We start from the raw sequence: 20,147 nt of genomic DNA, 5'->3' as shown, positions 1-20,147 counted from the left end.
CTCGAGCTCCTTTGAGCCTCAAGTCTGGTAGATTAGTACGTAGACGCCACATAATTGTGAACCCCTCGGCTCTCCGGGGCCATTAGGCACTGATTTATTTTTCTGTTACATTCCTGCTCTGCCATGAGGGTTGCTGATGGAACTTCAGATAGGCAAGTGAGGCGCAGATATGACAAACAAGATGTGAGGTCACCACGGCGTTGGCTTAGTTGGTGTAGGTGACAGGTGGATGCTGTACTGCAGCCCACGCACCCCTGCCAGACGAAGAGAGTTTCATTTCCAATCACTATATTTTGTGCTTTTGTTGGGAGAAGAGGGCTTGGCTGGAGACCACGTTCAGGTAGTGAAGAAGACACAGGAGACCCTTGGGGGCCAGCCCGTGTCGGGAGAACCGAGCCTCTGCCCTGCAGTCCCGGGGCTGAGCACGTTCCCTCTGCAGAGCTGCAGCTCTGTCAGGAATGCGAGGCCCATTTTCACACAAGTGATTCAGACCACGGGGAAGCCACTTTCAGATGCATTCAACTTTTTGTTTTGTTTTTACACTTACAATGAAGAGGAAAGAATTCTCTTTCTTGAGAACTTTTTGCACTTAGGAGAAAATAAAGAAAGTCACTTCCATTCCAATATGCTTTTCTTTTGAGAAAGCCTCACGATAATTTGCTTTTCCTCTCTCTAAAAGAGGTCAAGAGGAGGCAGTGCGTGGAGCACAGAGCGCATGAGCCAGCCAGATCGTGAGATCAGAGATAATAAGATGGGAAACATTATCAGAATAGGTCATGTTCTTTCAGCATTTCTTTAAAGCAGAAGTTTCTTGTGCCGAGAAAGTGAAAATGCCATAAACTATGCCCCCGTTTCTGGCCCCTCCACGAGCCCCAGGGGTGTATTCAGGGCCAGCCTTACCTGCCTGGAAGACAGCCGGGAGACCTGTCCACACCTCTCAGTAAGGGCAGGCCAGGCTCAGGTGTGTCCTGTCCCCGGCTCTGTCCTCTGATGGGGACCCAGCTCCGTCCGTGGAGGGCTGGGGTCGGGGAGCAGCAGGGCAGGGATGGTCACTGAAATCGGCTCCGTCACGTCCAGGGCACCCTCCAAGGCCATTGGAGTGAGAATCAGACTGCATTCTCATTTGCAATCTAAATTTTTATTTTCATCCCAAATTCTAAATGAGAACTGGAAAAAATAAGTTGGTCAGTAATATGAGTGGGTGGGGTTGGCATTTCTTCTTGTCTTTGTTTTCAAATTTCAACTTCTATGATTGTTCTTCACTGGGTCCAGAAAGAGTAAAATAAAAGCTGGCATTTCTAACTGAATCACGATGCTGGCTGGAGGCTCCATCTCAGCCTGCTTCCAGCCCGGGACATTGGAATCCACCCACAGGCAGCTTCCCAGGTCTGCGGGTTGGCTGTGTTCTGCAATGATCTTGGTGCTCAGATCTGCAGGGCTTGTTCCCCAGTGAAAATCCCAGTTTCTGAAGACAAGGGAAGGCCTGAGAGGGGGTGATGGTGAGCATCCCTCTATCACAGGCTCACCTCGCTTTCCCCAAAACCCTCAGTGGGAAATTGGGGCCCTGCCAGCCCTGCTTCCTCGGCCCCAAAACCACAGGCAGGCTGCAGGCCCACTGCTCCGCCTCTTCCTTGAACAAGCAACTCAGTGTCGCCCAGCCTCAGTTTGCCAGTTCTGAAGCGGGCATGTTGCCCTTCCCTGGGTGCTCGCAGGTCGATGCGAGGCTTCAGTGCCCAGATTCTCTTAAGCTCTGAGGACAGGACCTGCCACGTGGGCTCCCACCAGACCCCAGGGGTCAGCCTTGCCACCCACATCATTTGCACAGTGGGCTCTCTCTGAAGAATTTGCAGGCTTGAATCACGTTTCAAGGTGGCATTTTGTAGACTTCTAGGGTGAGTATTTCTTGCCCACCTCCTCCCAGTCTGTGTGCCCTGTCCGAGGATCCCTCCTGGCAGCTCCTAGGTGGGTTTAGTTTGTTCAGCGAGTGAACAGACTCGGAAAGCTCCTAGTGGCAGCCTTCCCCGGAGAGGTTTGGGACGGAGCCTTCCAAGCCCCAGAGGCCGGAGCTGAGGTGTGGACCGCAGTCCTGTGGGAAGTGGACTGTGCAGGCTCTGGGCATCCTCTGGCTTTTTTCCCTTCGTGATCTTGTTTTCCCCCAAACCAGTACTTTCCTGAGGTTCAGGTCAGCGAGCAGGGCCAGGATGCCTGGACACCGGCTGAGAACGAAATCACAGTGTTTGGTGCATCTTGACCGGCAGTGGTGCCTGCCCACTCACCCCCAGTGCACACACCCCTGGGGCTCCTCTCTGCCAGGCACCCCTTCCCCGTCAGCCAGATACTTACCTCTGTCCAAAGATGGCACTGAAAGTCACATCTGGCGAGCTGGTGTCTGTACCTTGGTTGGCAAGGGGTGGGGGGGTGGGTGCCATCCAGTATGCCTGCTGTGGTCTCTCGGGGCCAGCACCCTGCTGGAATCCCCACCTTGGGCACCTGAGGCTCAGGGAGCCAGGCTCTGAGGACCCGCCAGGGGTGCTGGGGTGGCCCAGGCCAAATAGCAGCATCTCCACCCTTAGGCTCAGGGAAGCTTCCAGTCAGCAAGAAAGTGCCACTTCTGGTAACCCCTGCACTGCCCAGACTGCAAAGCAGCCCACCCTTTCCTTAGGACTCTAAAAGGCCTATGACCGTGGTGGTCTTTCTGACACAGGGAGGGGACAGGAAGTGACAGCCCTCGTCCATCTGTCCCCATCCCCCGTCTCCTTGGCAATCCTTAGGTTCAGACCTTTGAGCCAACGTTCTGACCAAGCTCATGAAGACTCTGCTCAGTGCTGGGCACTGGGTCAGTCCTCGTGCACGTGCATACACACCCAAACACACATTCCCACAAGCACACAAATGCATGCGTACACACATCACATGCACACAAACACACACGCACATTAGCATACGCACATTCATATACGAGCATGTGTACACATATTTGTGCCTGCACAACTACACACCCATTGGCGCACACACACACAGACCAACACACAATGTGTGTGTTCGCATACATGTTCACATGCACATGTGTGCACATCAGACACATATGCACACACAACACACACAGCCACCCATGCACACAACCATATATGTATAATATGCATGTATGCATACATAACACAAATGCACACACATGCAGACAGAAACACATGTGCATTCACACATGCAAAGTATGCACCCACACGAACACACAGATGCACACACGCCTCAACACAAAGGCATACACAAACCACACATGTGCACGTATGAAAACACACCAGTGCACACAAATATTCACGCATGTAGGTGCATGCAGAAACACATGCACCCTCACACACATGCACATGAGTACCCGTACAGGCCACACAAACGTGGGTGTAAGTGCACAGACATGCACACACAGTCACACAAAGATGCACAAACATGGATGCAGATATGCTGAGATATTCACACTTACGTATGCGTACACAGCTGCCTGCTCACGCCCAAGACGCCCCCGTGCACTCACACACTGGTGCACACACCACTGTTCAATTCATTTGGGAAAGACCTCAGTGCCAGCGTTCTTTCCAGAGCTGGGGGGATGAGGCGTCTTGTGGGGGGAGCCTCGCGTCTTAGGTGGAAGGCTGCTGCCCAGCTGCTGCAGGCAGGGGAGGCAGGGACGGGCCCAGAGCCCCCCCACCAGGATGACATCTCCAGGCTGATTGTTTGGCTTGGCAAGGCGGTCAGGATGCTGCCTCGTAAACTTAATAATAGCTGCCCCCCTTTTAATTTGTTTGACCTTGACGACAATAATTTATTATATGCACTGGAGCTCTGTCATCGTTTTTCTCCTGATTCATAAACAAAGCACTTGGCCCGGCTTCCTCCTCCACTCCCGAGCTCGGGGCCTTCTCCAGCCCACGGTGGCTGCCTGAGGCACAGGAAGGGCCGGGTGTCGCCCGGGGCTCCCTCTGAGGCACAGATTAGGGGGTCCTTTGGTGCTGCCCAGGGCTGGGCCTTGGGGACTCCACATGCCTGTTTCCAGGGCAGGCTGGTGGGCCTCAAGTTGAAGGCTGGAAGGAAGCAATGCAGGACTGGCCAGCCTGGGTGCAGGCCCTGAGGCAGCGTGGTGAGGGGGCCAGGTCTCCAGAGTCCCCTAATAGCCCTGGGCTGGGTCTCCGGCTCACTCACCACCGCCTCGTTCTCTCCCTTGCAGAGGAGCCCACGTTCCGCTGTGACGAGTGTGACGAACTCTTCCAGTCCAAGCTGGACCTGCGGCGCCACAAGAAGTACACGTGTGGCTCAGTGGGGGCTGCACTCTACGAGGGCCTGGCTGAGGAGCTCAAGTCCGAGGGCCTTGGCGGTGGCAGCGGCCAAGCACACGAGTGCAAGGACTGCGAGCGGATGTTCCCCAACAAGTACAGGTGCCGCGCCCTCCTCTGAGTCTTCCTCCCCTTCCCATGCCCTCGTCTGAGTCTTCCTCCCCTTCCCGCCCCCTCCTCTGAGTCTTCCTCCCCTCCCTTCCCCCGCCTCGCTCCCCAACAGGTGGAGACAAAGGGCCCCTTAGTGGGACACACCCTGGGGATATGTGCCCCTTCTGGGACAGTGGCGCTGCGGGCAGAGCAGGTGCAGGATCCCGTGGCCAGAGCTGCAGGTGTCCCCTGGCTCTGACCGCAAATGTCCTGGCCCCAGAAAGCCACCTCCTAGGCTCGTGGCCCTGCCTGCCAGGGCTGCGCTGTGGGGAGAAACTAGAAAGGAGAAAAATTCAGGCCAGAGCCCGGACCTGCAGCCGCTCAGCCCAAGGCTACTTCTGTAATAAGGTCCCAGACCGGGATGCGGGTGGCAGCATCCACCACCAAGGGATTCATGGTGGCCCCACCCTCCGGACACACAAGCAGCTCCTTCTCGGATGGTAGGCAAGAGCCGGAACGGGTCACCCCTATCCCCAAGACACCAGCCCTGCTCCCCACCAGGTGGCAGCGGCCTGTCCCAGGAGGGGCTTCAGAGACATGAGCAGGCCCGCACCGGCCTTCCCTTGCCCTGAGACCAGGCAGGAGCCAACATTTGGGGCCTGGGCGGACTTGGGGACCTGTGACCCCCTGGGAAAGACAAGATTCCTGGTCTCCGTGGGGAGTGAAACCAGGACATTCAGTCCAGTGCTGCAAGGAGCTATGGAGACTTTTCCAACCTGGGCCCCTCCTCCTGCCTTTGAGGATTTCCTCCAGGACAGCCTCACAAAGTCAGAGCAAAGCCCATCAGGCCACTAACCGGCTATGTGATTGCTGGGGATTACCGCCCATCCCTGCGCCGCTCCCTGGGGACGGCAAACCCTCCACCTGGAACAGATGACTGAGAAAATAAACGTTTGGGCAAATCCCGACTGCGGCCTTTCCCAGTAAACGCCGCTCAAGAGGGTCCGTGTTTTCTTTACATAAACACATAAATCACAATTAACAACAGGGGAAAAGATACAGTCTCCTGATGCTCGGGAACCAGGCGTTTCTGATCTGAATGGATGGCTGGGCCCCGTAATTAACGAGCCGTGATATATCACTGCTTTGCTCATGAAGATTAACGGTCATCCCTGGGACGAGGGAAGCCGGGGGTCCCCCGAGAGCAGGGAATTAGAGCGGCTCCTTCATCCAAGTGCAGCGGCCCCTCCGAGCAGCTGTGCTCTGGCCCCCTCCGTGTCACCTGGAGACCCCCGAGTGACTCCCAACCTGCCTCCTCAGTGTGTGCCCAGCACTCAGAGTGGCGTCTTTGGGTTTGGGGGACTTGCCCCACTCCTGGGTTCATGCCAATGTCGAACCCCTTTTTTCTTAGGCCCAAGCTTAGCCTCAAGGCCAGGACCAGCTTGAGAGGCACCCAGGGAGTGTGGGCCGGGGTCCGGCACTGCCTCCAGCCGCCCTGGGGGTGGTCTTGGGTGAGGGATGGAAGCATCCAGGTGCCGGCTTCCTCATCTGCTAGGGGAAGGCCGCCTCTGCCCCTCACAGCCCGGCCACGGCAGAGAGGAGGTGGACAGGGAGACGCCAGCACGTGCTCTGATTCCCCGGCAGCGTGGTGGGGGCTCCGAAGGGGCACTGGGAACAAGCTGTGAGGTTGGGGTCCCCTCCCGGGCAGAGGGCAGGTAGTTGGGCCCCGCAGTGAGCCTCGTCCTCTGCACAGCCTGGAGCAGCACATGGTCATCCACACGGAGGAGCGCGAGTACAAATGCGACCAGTGTCCCAAGGCCTTCAACTGGAAGTCCAACCTCATCCGCCACCAGATGTCCCACGACAGCGGCAAACGCTTCGAATGTGAAAACTGCGTGAAGGTAACCTGAGGGGCGGCCCCGTCTCAGCCACGATGCAGCAGGAGGCTGCAGACGGGCGCCCGCTCCCGTGCTCCCTACACCCCCTGGTCCAAATGCAGACGGAGTGCGGCAGAGTGGGTAGGAGGCCCCTGCAGTGGCTCGGGCCCTTCCGTGTGACTAGGAAGGAAAGGAAGTCTCAGGGAAGACCGTGTCCCCCAGGTCAGAAGGATCATGGCCAAGACCAGAACCCAGGCCCCTCCCGGGCGCGGGTCCTGTGCTCCTGCCAGTGTGGAAGGAAGAGGCTGGCGGGGCTGAGCTGAGCCTCCACCCCGAGCCCGCCAGGGTCTCAGCACCACAGCTGAAAGTGCTTTCTGCAGCCCTGTCTCACGCAGCCTCAGCTCGGGAATTGTTCTTGAGGAAAGCAGCCGCGGAGGCTCTGTGGCTCACTTAAGGCCATGCAGCGGGTCCTTGCTACAGCAGAGACCCGTCCCGGCCTGCTGGGTGCAGACTGCAACATGGCAAGAGAGACAGGCAGGGCCCTGCCCCCACGGCCGGTTGGTCCGGCAGCCAGAACCAGGCCCAGGCGGGTGCCCAGGCAGGGCGTGAGCCAACGGCGTCCGTCTCCCCAGGTGTTCACGGACCCCAGCAACCTTCAGCGGCACATCCGCTCGCAGCATGTGGGCGCTCGGGCCCACGCCTGCCCTGACTGTGGGAAGACCTTCGCCACGTCCTCCGGCCTCAAGCAGCACAAGCACATCCACAGCACGGTGAAACCTTTCATATGTAAGTGGTCGCCCAGCCTGGCCGCCTGCCCTCCGGGTGTGCGGATGCCATGGGGGTCGGGCCAAGGTGTGCCATCCACCAAGGTCTCCCCTGATCCAAGGGACCCCGGTTTGTTCATAAAGCACTCATGGCAGGTTCTGACATCTCTGCCGCGTGCAGCCTGGTCCCCGGCAGGCACCCTCTGAGTTTGTCCCTCACTGCTCCCTTTCCCCATCCCGTCCTCCTCCACGGTTCCCCTTGCTTCACCTCACAGGGGCTGGAGGGGGGCAGTGGGTGATGGGAGGGACCAGGGTCCTGCAGAAGGAGCTGGACCCTCCCTGTTGCTACTCCCGTCCCCCGAACTCACTCCCCACCTGTGCCGAGCTCCAGAAGGGCGTGCTTCTGTGCTGCCCTGCAAGTGACAGTCTCAGCAGACGCCCACTGGGATTGTCAGGGCGGTATCTCTAGGGGGCCCTGTCTGTGCCCAGTGCTGTTCCAGTGCGGGGGCCAGCCCTAAATAAAAGACCAGCTGTCTTTAGGGGGCTCGCACATCAACGGGAGGAGACAGGCAAGCCAGACAAGCAAGGTGGCAGGCACAGCTCTGGGTGCAGCGATGTGGGGTTACAGCCTCACAGGGGCTGGGCTGGCAGCCTGGCATGGGAGCTGAACCTGCCTGTTCGATGAGAGGTGTTCCAGCAGAGACACAAGGAGAGTGAGCCCCGGGCACCTGTGGAGGAGGCTCAGGAGGGAGCTGTGAGCATAGAGGCCCAGAGGCCAGGGTTTGTTTAAGGAGTGAGTGAGGGGAGTGAGAAGAAAGGGCCAGGCGGTGGCTCACGCCTATAATTGCAACACTTTGGGCGGCCCAGGCAGAAAGATCACCTGAGGCCAGGAGTTCGAGACCAGCCTGAGCAACATAGCAAGACCACATTTCTACCAAAAAAAAAAAAGTTTTTTAATTAGCCAACCATGGTAGTGTGTGCCTGTGGTCCCAGCTACTCAGGGGGTAAGGGCGGGAGGATGTCCTGAGCCCAGGAATTCGAGGCTGCAGTAAGCCAAGATCACACCACTGCACTCCAGCCTGGGCAACAGAGCAAGACTCTGTAAAGAAATAAAAATAAATAAGAGAGAGGTAAGAGGTCACCAGGGCCGGGTCCAAGGGGCCTTGTGGGCCAGTGCAGGGACTTTGACCCTGATTCTCAGTGAAGTCAGAGGCCTCTGAAGGGTCCTGTCTGCTGGGCCTTGTGCCGAGTCATCGGTTCACACACACGTTGTGTCAAGTCATCGCTTCCCAAGCATTCTTACACAGCATCCTCACAAAAGCCTGAGAGTGGGGCCCTTCTGTCTCCAGCTGTCAGAGGAAAGTGAGGCTACAAGATGTTGAGTGACCGTGCGCTCAAGGCCAGGCTGTGGAGCCCAAATTTTAGCTTCAGGGGCCTGGCTCCTGGCCCCCGGCTGGGTGATTTGAACCTTCCAGGCTCTGTTGCATCAGCCTGGAGAGGCAGGGTGCTGGGAGCTTGGGAACCTGGACTCAGGTATTCTTGCTGATGTGGGACCACTCAGGCACTGACCACTTGCACAAGAGGTGATGCCCGCCAGCCAGCCAGGCCCCTGGGCTGTGCCCATCCCACCCACCTCCCAAGCCCCAGCGTCCAGCCATCCTGCTAGGGGTGACTCTGCCCCCAGCCTAACCTGGGCTACATGCCCCCACCAACTGAGGAACCAATGGGAGATGGAGCTCTGCCTGCTGGCCGTTCCACAAGTACTGTTTTCCCATTTGCTGACCGCAGATCTCTCAAGAGGAGCACGTGCGCAGTGTGCCCAGCTCCGGTGCCCCGATGCGCAGTACCCCTTTCCTCTGGGAGAAGCCAGCACGGTGCGAGCTAGGCAGGAGTCAGGGGCTGGGGCGGGGGGTGACTGCTCCCAGATGCAGGTCAAGTGACTCCAGTGAGAGCGGCACCAGTTGGTGCCTCAGATGACAACGTGGAGTTCTATAGCAAGCTCAGGAGCAAGAAAATTGGACCTAGGTTTAAACTTCCTTGCCTCTCTGGACGTGCAGACGAGCGTTCTAAAGTCCCGTTGCATCGCTTTAATGACGTGCATTCCAGGAGCTGCAGCACCCTGGGCAGTTGGAGCCCACTGTTCCCACCACACTGCAAGCTGCTCCCCATCCCGCGTGGATGGAGTGAGGACAGGGAAGCTCAACCTGCCCTGCCCAGCCTCAGCGGCTCTTGCGCTTCTTGTCCACACTCTTGGCTCACCTTTGTGCCTTGGCTTTTGGCTAAGGGGATAAAGCTTAAAGGAAAACCCCAGACGTGGGCAGATTGGGTTTATGAAGATTCTCATTCCCTTAGAAATTAGATCAGACACACAAAACGCAGCCCTGGTATCCCCCAGGCCACTACACCATGTCCTTTGGTGCAACTGCAGAAGGGGGTCTTCAGGCTTGGAGAGGAGGATTTGCAAACAAGTGAGGGAGTCCAAATAGTGTGGCCCTTTCCAGGAATGGTCAGTTGCTTGCAGGAGAGGTCACAGCTGTGCAGGCGCTCATGGCCAGACTCCGTGTCCACCTGCTGGGTGACACACCCATGGCACAGGCAGATGGAAGCCCTAAGCTCCCACCTCACTGACCACACAGACGGAGGGGGTGTCATTCCTGGTGATGTCTTTCCCACCAAGGAGCTCACCTGTGCACTGGGGTGTGTACAAACGTGTGTGTGTGCATGGGTATAAGAGAAGGGGTGGGTAGAGAGGAGAGGAGAACAGGAGAGAGAGGAAGTATATCTGGGAATGAGGTGGACAGGCTCCCACTGGGCACTTTGCAGAAAGAGCCTTTGCTTTAATAAGTATGCAAGTGTGTGTGTGAGAGTCTGTGAGTGTGGGTGCATGAGCCAGTGCGTGTGTGTGTGAGAGCGTGTGTGTGGACGCATGAGCTGGTGCATGTGTTGGTGCGTGTGAGAGCATGTGAGTGTGGGCGTGTGAGCTGGTGTGTGTGTGAGAGAGTGCATGAGTGTGGGTGCGTGAGCTGGTGCGTTTATTGGCATGTGTGAGAGTGAGTGTGGGCACGTGAGCCGGTGCGTGTGTTGGCGTGCATGAGGGTGCGTGAGTGCGGGCGTGTGAGCCAGTGCGTGTGTTGGCGTGCATGAGGGCACGTGAGTGCGGGCGTGTGAGCCGGTGCGTGTGTTGGCGTGCATGAGGGCGTGTGAGTGCGGGCGTGTGAGCCGGTGCGTGTGTTGGCGTGCATGAGGGCGTGTGAGTGCAGGCGTGTGAGCCGGTGCATGTGTGTGTGAGAGCGTGTGTGTGGATGCATGAGCTGGTGCATGTGTTGGTGCGTGTGAGAGCATGTGAGTGTGGGCGTGTGAGCTGGTGTGTGTGTGAGAGAGTGCATGAGTGTGGGTGCGTGAGCTGGTGCGTTTATTGGCATGTGTGAGAGTGAGTGTGGGCACGTGAGCTGGTGCATGTGTTGGTGCACATGAGAGCGTGTGAGTGTGGGTGCATGAGCCAGTGCGTGTGTTGGCGCACGTGAGAGCACGAGTGTGGGCGCGTGAGCCGGTGCGTGTGTGTGTGATAGCGTGTGGGCGCGTGAGCTGGTGCATGTGTCAGCGCATGTGAGAGCACGAGGGGCACGTGAGCCAGTGCGTGTGTGTGTGACAGTGCATGAGGTTGGGTGTGTGAGCCAGTGCTTGTGTCGGCACGTGTGAGAGCATGTGAGGGTGGGCGTGTGAGCCGGGGCGTGTGTCAGCGTGCGTGAGAGTGAGTGTGGGCGTGTGAACTGGTGCATGTGTTGGCGCACGTGACAGCGTGTGAGTGTGGGCGCGTGTTTGTGAGTGTGTGAGTGTGGGCGCGTGAGTTGGTGCATGTGAGTGTGTGAGTGTGGGCACGTGAGTTGGTGCGTGTGTGTATGAGAGTGTGTGAGTGGGGCACAGCCAGGGTGTGCTTGTTTGGCCAGCAGGGCTGAGTACCTCCCCGAGGGCCAGGTAGGTGACCGAGGGGTATTTACAGACCCTCCCTGTGGAGGGTCACCTGTCCATCAGCAGCCCTCCAGAGAGGGCAGATTTGATGAAACGAGACAAAGTTCTTCTCCCCTCAGCCTTGAAAACGCCCCGCCAGGCTGGACGAGCAGGAAGGTAGAGCGGTTAATATAAATAGATACTGTGATGAAAGAACACGATAATCTCAGGGAAAAAGCTCCCAGCTGGAGTCAAAGGAGATCAGGCAGCCGACGATTTCTGGTGAGCAAGAAGCTTGCTGAAATCATTGTTTCCACCATGCCATGTTTAGGAAGCAAATTGTCCCACAGAGAGAGACACTCGCCGGGGTGTGTGTGGTGTGCGTATGTGTGGTGTGCGTATGCGTGTGTGTGTCTGGTGTGTGTGTGCGTGTGTGGTGTATGTGTGCATGTGTGTGGTTTGTGTGTGTGGTGTGTGTAGTGTGGGTGTGTGTGTGGTGTGGGTGTGAGTGTATGTGTGGTGTGTGGTTGTGTGTGGGTGTGGGTGGGTGTGGGTGTGTGTGGTGTATGTGTGCATGTGTGTGGTTGTGTGTGTGTGTGGTGTGTGTGTGTGGTGTGGGTGTGTGTGGTGTATGTGTGCATGTGTGTGGTGTGTGGTTGTGGGTGTGGTGTGTGTGTATGTGCGTGTGTGTGGTGGGGGTGTGTGTGCGTGTGGGGGGTGTGGTTGTGTGTTTGCATGTGTGTGTGCATGTGTGTGGTTGTGTGTGTACGTGTGTATGAATGTGGTGTGTGGTTGTGTGTGTGCATGTGTATGAATGTGGTGTTTGGTTGTGTGTGTGCGTGTGTATGAATGTGTGTGGTTGTGTGTGTGCGTGTGTGTAGTGTGTGCATGTGTAGATGTGTGTGTGTTCCTCCCTTTCTTCTTAGAAAAACAAGAGGCAAAAGACAAGCTGGTGATTCGCTGACACCCGTTCACAGGCCTTTAGGAAAATGGCCAGAACCCCCAGGACGCTGGGTCCTGAAGTCTAGCTGGGCCGGCACTGCCCTCTCCTGTTGAGAGAAGATGCTGGCACTCGCCAGCCAGAGCCGGGCACTGCCGCTTCCATCCCAGTCTGAGGAGGTTCCCAGTAGTAGCATTTTCACTTTTCTTAAGCAGGGAATAGTCCCTCTGCATAGGGCTCCTGCCAGGGTTGACCTCCTATCCATGTCCACCTCCAGCCATTTCCAAAGGGTGGTTGAGTACTGCCACGAGCCCCAAAGTAAGGGATCCCCGAGTTGGGGCCTCCTGAGAACCTCAGGAACTGTGTCACCCCAGAGGCTGCCTTCTCTGGGGTGCAGGCAGCAGGATCTGGTGCCGAGAGGGGAGGTGGGAGGACACTAGGAACACTGTGAACTTCTAGAGAGCAGGAGGCCCAGTCTGCGTGGTCAGCATCCTGCACCTACCCCTGCTAGAACAGCTGCAGAAGTCAAGACGAAGGCAGGGCGGGCCCTGAGCCAGCTTGCCCTGAATCCACTGATGGAGTGGCAGATACCATCACATGCATCCGCTTTGCCCGTGCCCCGCCCTGGGGAGCAGGTTCACCTTCCCCAGGGGCTTCTGAAAATCTTGGCTCCCAAATTAGCAACATTGTGGGGTAGGAGGGTGGAAACAGCAGTGGCAAGCCCATTCTCCAGCAAAGAAGGTGGAGGCACAGCAGGATCTGTACCAACCGGCCCCAGGACCTGTGCTGGTCACTGGAGGCCAGCCTTGGGGTGGGTGCATGCACACTCACATATGTTTCCACATGCTTATGTGTGCACATGTGTGCACACTCAGACACGCACGCTTGCAGAATACACACACGCCTGCCCACACACACACAGACACTTACGCACACAGACACACATGCACCTGCCTGTGTATTTGTGTGTATGCACACACGCATGCACGCACAGTACACACATATACACCCATGCCCACACACATGCACCCAGACTGCTTCCAGCCCCAGCCTCGCCCCTCCAGCGGCTGGCTTTCCCAGTAATTTCATGCGGCGTTTTCAGCAGGGTTTCCTGGTCATTTCATGCGGGTTTGTCTTGGCTTCTGCTGATGTTTTAGGTGAGGTCTGCCACAAGTCCTACACGCAGTTCTCCAACCTGTGCCGGCACAAGCGGATGCATGCCGACTGCCGCACGCAGATCAAGTGCAAGGACTGTGGCCAGATGTTCAGCACTACCTCCTCCCTCAACAAGCACCGGCGCTTCTGCGAGGGCAAGAACCATTACACGCCGGGCGGCATCTTTGCCCCGGGCCTGCCCTTGACCCCCAGCCCCATGATGGACAAGGCAAAACCCTCCCCCAGCCTCAATCACGCCAGCCTGGGCTTCAACGAGTACTTCCCCTCCAGGCCGCACCCGGGGAGCCTGCCCTTCTCCACGGCGCCTCCCACGTTCCCCGCACTCACCCCCGGCTTCCCGGGCATCTTCCCTCCATCCTTGTACCCCCGGCCGCCTCTGCTACCTCCCACACCGCTGCTCAAGAGCCCCCTGAACCACACCCAGGACGCCAAGCTCCCCAGCCCCCTGGGGAACCCAGCCCTGCCCCTGGTCTCGGCCGTCAGCAACAGCAGCCAGGGCACGACGGCAGCTGCGGGGCCCGAGGAGAAGTTCGAGAGCCGCCTGGAGGACTCCTGTGTGGAGAAGCTGAAGACCAGGAGCAGCGACATGTCGGACGGCAGTGACTTTGAGGACGTCAACACCACCACGGGGACCGACCTGGACACGACCACGGGGACGGGCTCGGACCTGGACAGCGACGTGGACAGCGACCCTGACAAGGACAAGGGCAAGGGCAAGTCCGCCGAGGGCCAGCCCGAGTTTGGGGGCGGCTTGGTGCCCCCGGGGGCCCCGAACAGCGTGGCCGAGGTGCCCGTCTTCTATTCCCAGCACTCATTCTTCCCGCCCCCTGACGAGCAGCTGCTGACCGCGACGGGCGCCGCCGGGGACTCCATCAAGGCCATCGCATCCATCGCCGAGAAGTACTTTGGCCCCGGCTTCGTGGGGATGCAGGAGAAGAAGCTGGGCTCGCTCCCCTACCACTCGGCTTTCCCCTTCCAGTTCCTGCCCAACTTCGCCCACTCCCTCTACCCCTTCACGGACCGAGCCCTCGCCCACAACTTGCTGGTCAAGGCCGAGCCAAAGTCACCCCGGGACGCCCTCAAGGTGGGCGGCCCCAGTGCCGAGTGCCCCTTCGATCTCACCACCAAGCCCAAAGACGTGAAGCCCGTCCTGCCCATGCCCAAGGGCCCTTCGGCCCCCGCATCCGGTGAGGAGCAGCCGCTGGACCTGAGCATCGGCAGCCGGGCCCGCGCCAGCCAGAACGGTGGCGGGCGGGAGCCCCGGAAGAACCACGTCTACGGGGAACGCAAGCTGGGCGCCGGCGAGGGGCTGCCCCAGGTGTGCCCGGCGCGGATGCCCCAGCAGCCCCCGCTCCACTATGCCAAGCCCTCGCCCTTCTTCATGGACCCCATCTACAGGTATTCAGCGCCCCAGCCTCACCGGCTCTCCCTGGGGCGGGGCCGTGGCGGCGCTGGGCGGGCTCAGTGCACGGTGGTGTCTCTTTCAAGCTCCTCCAAGGTCGTCCCCCGGCCTTTGCTGACTTCAGGAAGAGGCCCCTGTTCTTGGGGGGGTCTGCACCCCTCAGGAGGGATGCCTGGCTTGGCGGCTGCTAAGCTAGGTGCCTGGCCCGGGCCATGTTTGGGAGGCCAGGATGGGTGCTCCCGGACACATGCAGTTTTCTTGCGCTGATGACCTCTCAGACTTCACACTGCTGGCCTCGAGCCCCTCCTATCCCCAGTAACACCCACCCCCCACCCCAACCCCCACCCTTCCCCACCCCTCTCTCCAGCTGTCGTCTCTGGTCTAGCTCTCCCCAGCCCCTACCTGCAGAAGTCAGAGGAGCCTGGGCTGAGTGCTTCCTGCCCCTCCTGGTGCGCTCCTGCCCCTGGAACCACAGCGGCAGGGGGAATGGGGAGGGGGTGTCTTTCTGGAGGCCCCGGGGCAATCAGAGAAGGAGCCAATGGTCCTTGGAGGGGAGGAGGAGGCGAGGGATGAAGCAAGCACTGGAGGGTTTTCTAGGCACCAGTGCCCTGTGTCTCTGATGCCTCTCTTGGGGAGAGGCGGGTTTAATGCCACTCCCTGATTTCTGGGCAGGTTTGCCCCTCCCTAGAATGCAGGTGGGTTGGGAGAGCAGGGCCAGGCTTGGGGAGGGGGTCCCACCCCCACCAGCACGTGTCCCTGTGCTCCCCACTTCGCCATGCCAGGAGACAGGCAGGCGACCCTGAGCAAGTTCTGTCCTAATAAAGCAAAAGCGGCCAGTTATAGACATGCTGGGAGTGCTGTGTCTTGGAGCGGGGTGGCAGGTTTACCAAAGCGCTCTCAGTGATGGGAAAGAGGCTCCCAAATCTAACCCTCACTATGGGGATCCAGGCAGACAGGGAAGAGCAGGCTGCCTTCAAAAGCCGCCAGGCCAAAGGAGGGTCAGCGGACAGCCCTGCCCGCCGCCTCGGTTTACCACAGGAGATTTGTATTGTGATTCAGTGAGCAGGCTTGTCACCTGCATCTGGGGAAGGTTCTGGAACTGTAATCTCCAGCAGCCCTGGAGGGTGTTTAGACAGGGCCCTGTCTGGGTGCTGCAGGAAGCCCCTGGTGACCTCCCCGGGACAGAAACCTGCTGGCCACTCACGTTCATCAGCACACACGGGCAGCTCACGTTCATCAGCGCACACGGGCAGCTCACGTTCATCAGCGCACACGGGCAGCTCACGTGCATCAGCGCACACGGGCAGCTCACGTGCATCAGCGCACACGGGCAGCTCACGTGCATCAGCGCACACGGGCAGCTCACCCCGCGCCAAGGGCCGGGTCAGAGAAGGAGGAGAGGAGGCCTTGAGCCTCCGGTGTGAGCCACGCTCTGCTGTGAGCAGGTCCAGGGACCCCCATCAGAGTGGTCCCCACTCACACAGGGCTGACCGGCCAGTTAGGCCGGGGTGCGCGGGGCCTTCAGGGAAGACTCCAGCCGCCTGCACTTAGCACCCATGACCTGCAGGGGTGCTGGCAGCCAGGGGTCTTTGAAGGCCCTCGAGGGGACCTTGGAGGTGTGGGAGGTGTGAGGGAACCACTGAGAGAGAGTGTTCAGGGGCAGGTGGTGACAGGGAGGGTCCGTCTAGGGGTGCAGGTGGGCTGGACTCCCGACATCCCCAAGGCCCACAGAGGAGTCTGGTGAGCGTTGGGGCAGCCCCGGCGAGGCCCACACCATGGCCTTGTGACTGGCCAGGTATACGGTCAGGCGGGGTGGGCGGCTCTGTAGAGCGGGTGGCTCGGCGGGGCGGGCGGCTCGGTGGGGTACGTAACCCTCTGTGCTGTTGTCCAGCAGGGTAGAAAAGCGGAAGGTCACGGACCCCGTGGGAGCCCTGAAGGAGAAGTACCTGCGGCCGTCCCCGCTGCTCTTCCACCCCCAGGTACGTCCTCAGTGCAGGTCAGGGCGCCCTGTAACCCACACGCCAGTGGCCCCACCGCCCGGCTGCCGAGGCTCAGTGGCCAGGCAGGAGCCTGAGTCCCCGTCCAGGCCACACCACGCACAGACGCCCTCAAAGGCAGAGGAGGATTCTCTCCCTGTGGCCCCTCAGGTCACTGTAGGCTGGAGAGGTTGAGGACTGAGAGTGATCCTCACAGGGCCACCCCAGGGACCTCTCTGACCCCTGGCTCCGGGCTCCAGGAGGGAGAAGGAGCTTCGCTGGAGTCGTGGGCAGAGCCTGCAGGAGCGAGGGCAGGGATTGTGAGTGAAGGGAGCAGCCTCAGGTGGCAGCCCAGGACACAGCGTGGGCGCTCTCTCTGGGGTGCACAGGACCTGAGTATGTTCAAATGGACCAGAAGAGAGGAAGGGCCTGACCATGCAGAGAGGGGCATGGAGCCAGGCCCCAGGGAGGTGATGGGCAGGGGGTTTGGAAAGGGACCCAGAGAGCCCCGCAGTCCAGACAGGCGGGTGCAGACCCTGCCAGGCCTGGAGGTGCCCCTGCCTGCCCCTGAGGCCACATCCTGGGAGCAAAATAGCGGGTGGGCAGCATGGCCAGGGCAGAGTCTTCCCGACCTCCTGTCCCCTACTGACTTGGTCTCATTGCTGGGAGCCTGGCCCCTTCCGCAGCGCCGTGGGCTGCACCTGGAGGGTCCTGAGGATCGCACAGTGGGCCTGGCCCTGACAGACTGCAGACCAGACCGGGGCATTGTTCTCTTTCTCAGCCTTCCCCGCCGTGGACGGGCCCCCCACCTGGTTTGTGAAACCTGCGCCCAGGCTGAGTTCACAGCTAAACTTAGCGCCTCCCATTGTTTCCCCGGGGCCGTGGAGTTTGGTTAATAACTTCCCCTGATTTTCCTCGGGATGGGCTGGAAAGAGCCATGAGCCAGCCAGGCGCATCCTGTGTTTGTGTTTGTGCGGGGAGGCCGGGAATATCTGATCGGGCGGAGCAAGCCGGGCGGGAGAGGCCCACCCAGGCCCGAGGACGGGAGCCCAGCGGGGGGCAGTTTCCATTGTCCCTCCTGCCCGCTGCCCCCAAGGGCCTGCCACCCCCGCTGCCTGTCCCTGCAGCCCGGAGCCAAGAGGTGGGGGCGGGAAGAGAGAGATGACTAATAAGTCACCAAATGGTCTAAGGTTGGGCTGTCACTCGGGCAGAAGGCGCCAGTTACTAAAGACCTCAACAAAGCCCAAGAGGCCATGACTGTGCAAAGACCTCAGCCCCGCTGCTCCGGGCTGCGGAGGGACTGGTGAGGCCCGGTTGACGGCTCAGGGAGCAAGGCAGCTTCCATCTGCCCATCACTCATTCTCATCAAGATGAGAACATGCCTGCCTCGCAGGGGTGGGAGGAGCCTGACCCCCACAGCCTGGGTGGGGCTGGAAGGGGCCAGAGGGGAGGCCTTGGCCGCTGTGGACGGACACGAGTTTCTACTCGTTCATTTCTTTCTGGGTTTTTTTATTGTAACCAGTCAGTTGTTCCCCAAATAGCAAAACGTCCCCACCACTGGGTCATGTCTCTGGGAAGCATTTGTGGAAAGCCCTCTGCTCCCTACCAGCAGCAGCTGGATAAGTCCCTGGCAAGCAGGTCTCCGAAAAGCTGAGTGCCAGATGCCCGGCACTCGGACTCTGAGAGACCCCAGCCGCGTGACGGGATAGTTTCGTTTGCTAGTGGGCAGCCAGGGCCAGGGTCTTGCTGTAAATGGGCAGGTCACCTCTGTGGAGCTGGCTCTGATCATTGCCCAGAGGCAGCGAGCCCTATATGAGGCCCTTTGATGAGGCAGGTCCCCACCTGCCCTTCTCCTCACCCCTACACCCATTCCGTGGAGGCTGGGTGCCAAGAACCCGCACCCTGGCTGGTTCCTCCCAGTGACACCAGCACCTGGGGAACCCCAAGCTTTCCCTTCCCTCTGCATCTGTATCCGCTCCTGCCTCCTTCATCATCCCCTTCTCCGGGAGCTCCCAGGGGAGGCAGGCTGTGAAAATACCTGTTTAGCAAAGGTGTCTGGAGAGCCCTGTGGGTCAGGCATTGGGCCCTGGGAGCACTGGCCCCACCTTCAGCAGGCTGGGTGTGTGGTGCGGAGGCCCGGGGTTTGTTTCCTGTGTTGCCTTTTGCTACTCCTCAGGGGATGATGAACACTCTTCCCTTTCAGCCCCTGTGCAGCCCCCTACAGGGCCTGGCACACAGCAGATATCACAGGGTGGCCTGTCTCCTTCTCCACTGGGGTGAGCTCTGGATCTTCAAAGAGAAGGGGAGCTGGGAGAGGCAGGGCTGACACTGAGCAGCTCCATCAGCCCAGCCCCTCCCCTCTCCTGTTGCTATTGTCAGAGACCTCAGTGGGGCCAGGACAGTCTGGGATTCTGATCAGAGCTCTGCCCACTGGGTGGAAATGACCAATCCCATGCTTCCACTCTCCTAATCGAGCAAGCCGTGGGCATCTCCAGGGAGCAGAGAGGCAGCTCCTATTGCCCATATCAAATTGCCCTGTGTCATGTGACATTATTATTTTGAATATTTCCTTTGTGGGATTAAGTCTTAAAGAGGCTGTTGAATTCCTTAGTACTTTGCCTGCAATTATGGCATGCTGCCACTTGATGGCAGTGGTTCTGCAGGCCCACAATCTATGCTTTGAGATTCAGGTTGCTACTGTAATTTTTCAAGACTAAAAAATAAACTTTTTAATGTTAAACTAGATGTAATTCTGCATTTAACCCAAACTAGCCAACCAGAAGTGCTGGCCAGGAGTCAAGTCAGCTGGGCATTTTGCCGGCCTGAGTCAGATAAGGGGTAATCATAAACATCAGCTACCTGTATCACTCAGGTCCCGCCTAAACCAGGCAGTGAGGCTGGTTGCTAAAGGTCAGTTTCAGCTCCTGCAGGAAAGACCTTAAACTATAAATGAGGGACTCAGGGAAGGACAAGAGCAGGGCTGGCTACAGAAAGGTGAAAAAATCCAACCCAGGGTCCAAGAAGATACTAGGAGACCATTGCTTCCAGTGCCCACCTGAGCACCCTAAGATATGCTATTGTACAGAACCCCCAGCAGTGCATGCCCCTGAAGACAGGTGAGAGTCAGCTGAGTCCATAACCTCCCACTCTTATGCTTACAGATGTCAGCCATAGAAACCATGACGGAGAAGCTGGAGAGCTTTGCAGCCATGAAGGCGGACTCGGGCAGCTCCCTGCAGCCCCTCCCCCACCACCCCTTCAACTTCCGGTCCCCACCCCCAACGCTCTCTGACCCCATCCTCAGGAAGGGCAAGGAGCGATACACGTGCAGGTGAGGGGCCCTGGGGTGCTGCTGGGACAGCCGTGGCGGGGCTCGAGTGCCACACCTGTGGCTGTGATCCTGGGCTTCCAGGAAAAACTCGGTCCCGGCCACAGGAAAGCACAGCACTGCAATCAGTTGGTTATCTGCTTGAGGTCATGCTTTGCAAATAAGTGACTTGGGTGGCCTCCCCTGCCTCATGCCATGCTGTGCTCTTGTGAGCTCAAGAATATGCAACCTCAGCCCAGCCTGAACTGGGAAGGCTGGGGCTGAGGTGTGCTGGTCAGTGACTAACCTCAGCGCTTGGAGGGATGGGAAGCCCAGTTCTACAGC

General features: G+C 58.9%; 1 protein-coding gene across 5 annotated transcripts in view; it reads left to right on the top strand.

The window, feature by feature from the left end:
* The window catches only part of PRDM16 (PR/SET domain 16), a 363,983-nt gene that overhangs the window by 325,327 nt on the left and 18,509 nt on the right, over window positions 1-20,147 (top strand). For 3 of the 5 annotated variants that reach the window (XM_054542575.2, XM_024234165.3, XM_024234159.3), the window contains 6 exons: window positions 4,217-4,424; window positions 6,166-6,313; window positions 6,922-7,075; window positions 13,099-14,515; window positions 16,411-16,498; window positions 19,657-19,826. In XM_054542575.2, the coding sequence (XP_054398550.1) occupies window positions 4,217-4,424; window positions 6,166-6,313; window positions 6,922-7,075; window positions 13,099-14,515; window positions 16,411-16,498; window positions 19,657-19,826 (2,185 nt within the window). The remainder of the gene's footprint in view (window positions 1-4,216; window positions 4,425-6,165; window positions 6,314-6,921; window positions 7,076-13,098; window positions 14,516-16,410; window positions 16,499-19,656; window positions 19,827-20,147) is intronic. The other 2 variants (XM_024234173.3, XM_024234169.3) reach the window with 1 other exon arrangement.

Source organism: Pongo abelii, chromosome 1 (genome assembly GCF_028885655.2).
Source record: "Pongo abelii isolate AG06213 chromosome 1, NHGRI_mPonAbe1-v2.0_pri, whole genome shotgun sequence".
NCBI classification, from domain to species: Eukaryota; Metazoa; Chordata; class Mammalia; order Primates; family Hominidae; genus Pongo; species Pongo abelii.
The sequence above is the reverse complement of the archived record's forward strand: the minus strand, read 5'-3'. Positions and strand labels throughout refer to the sequence as shown.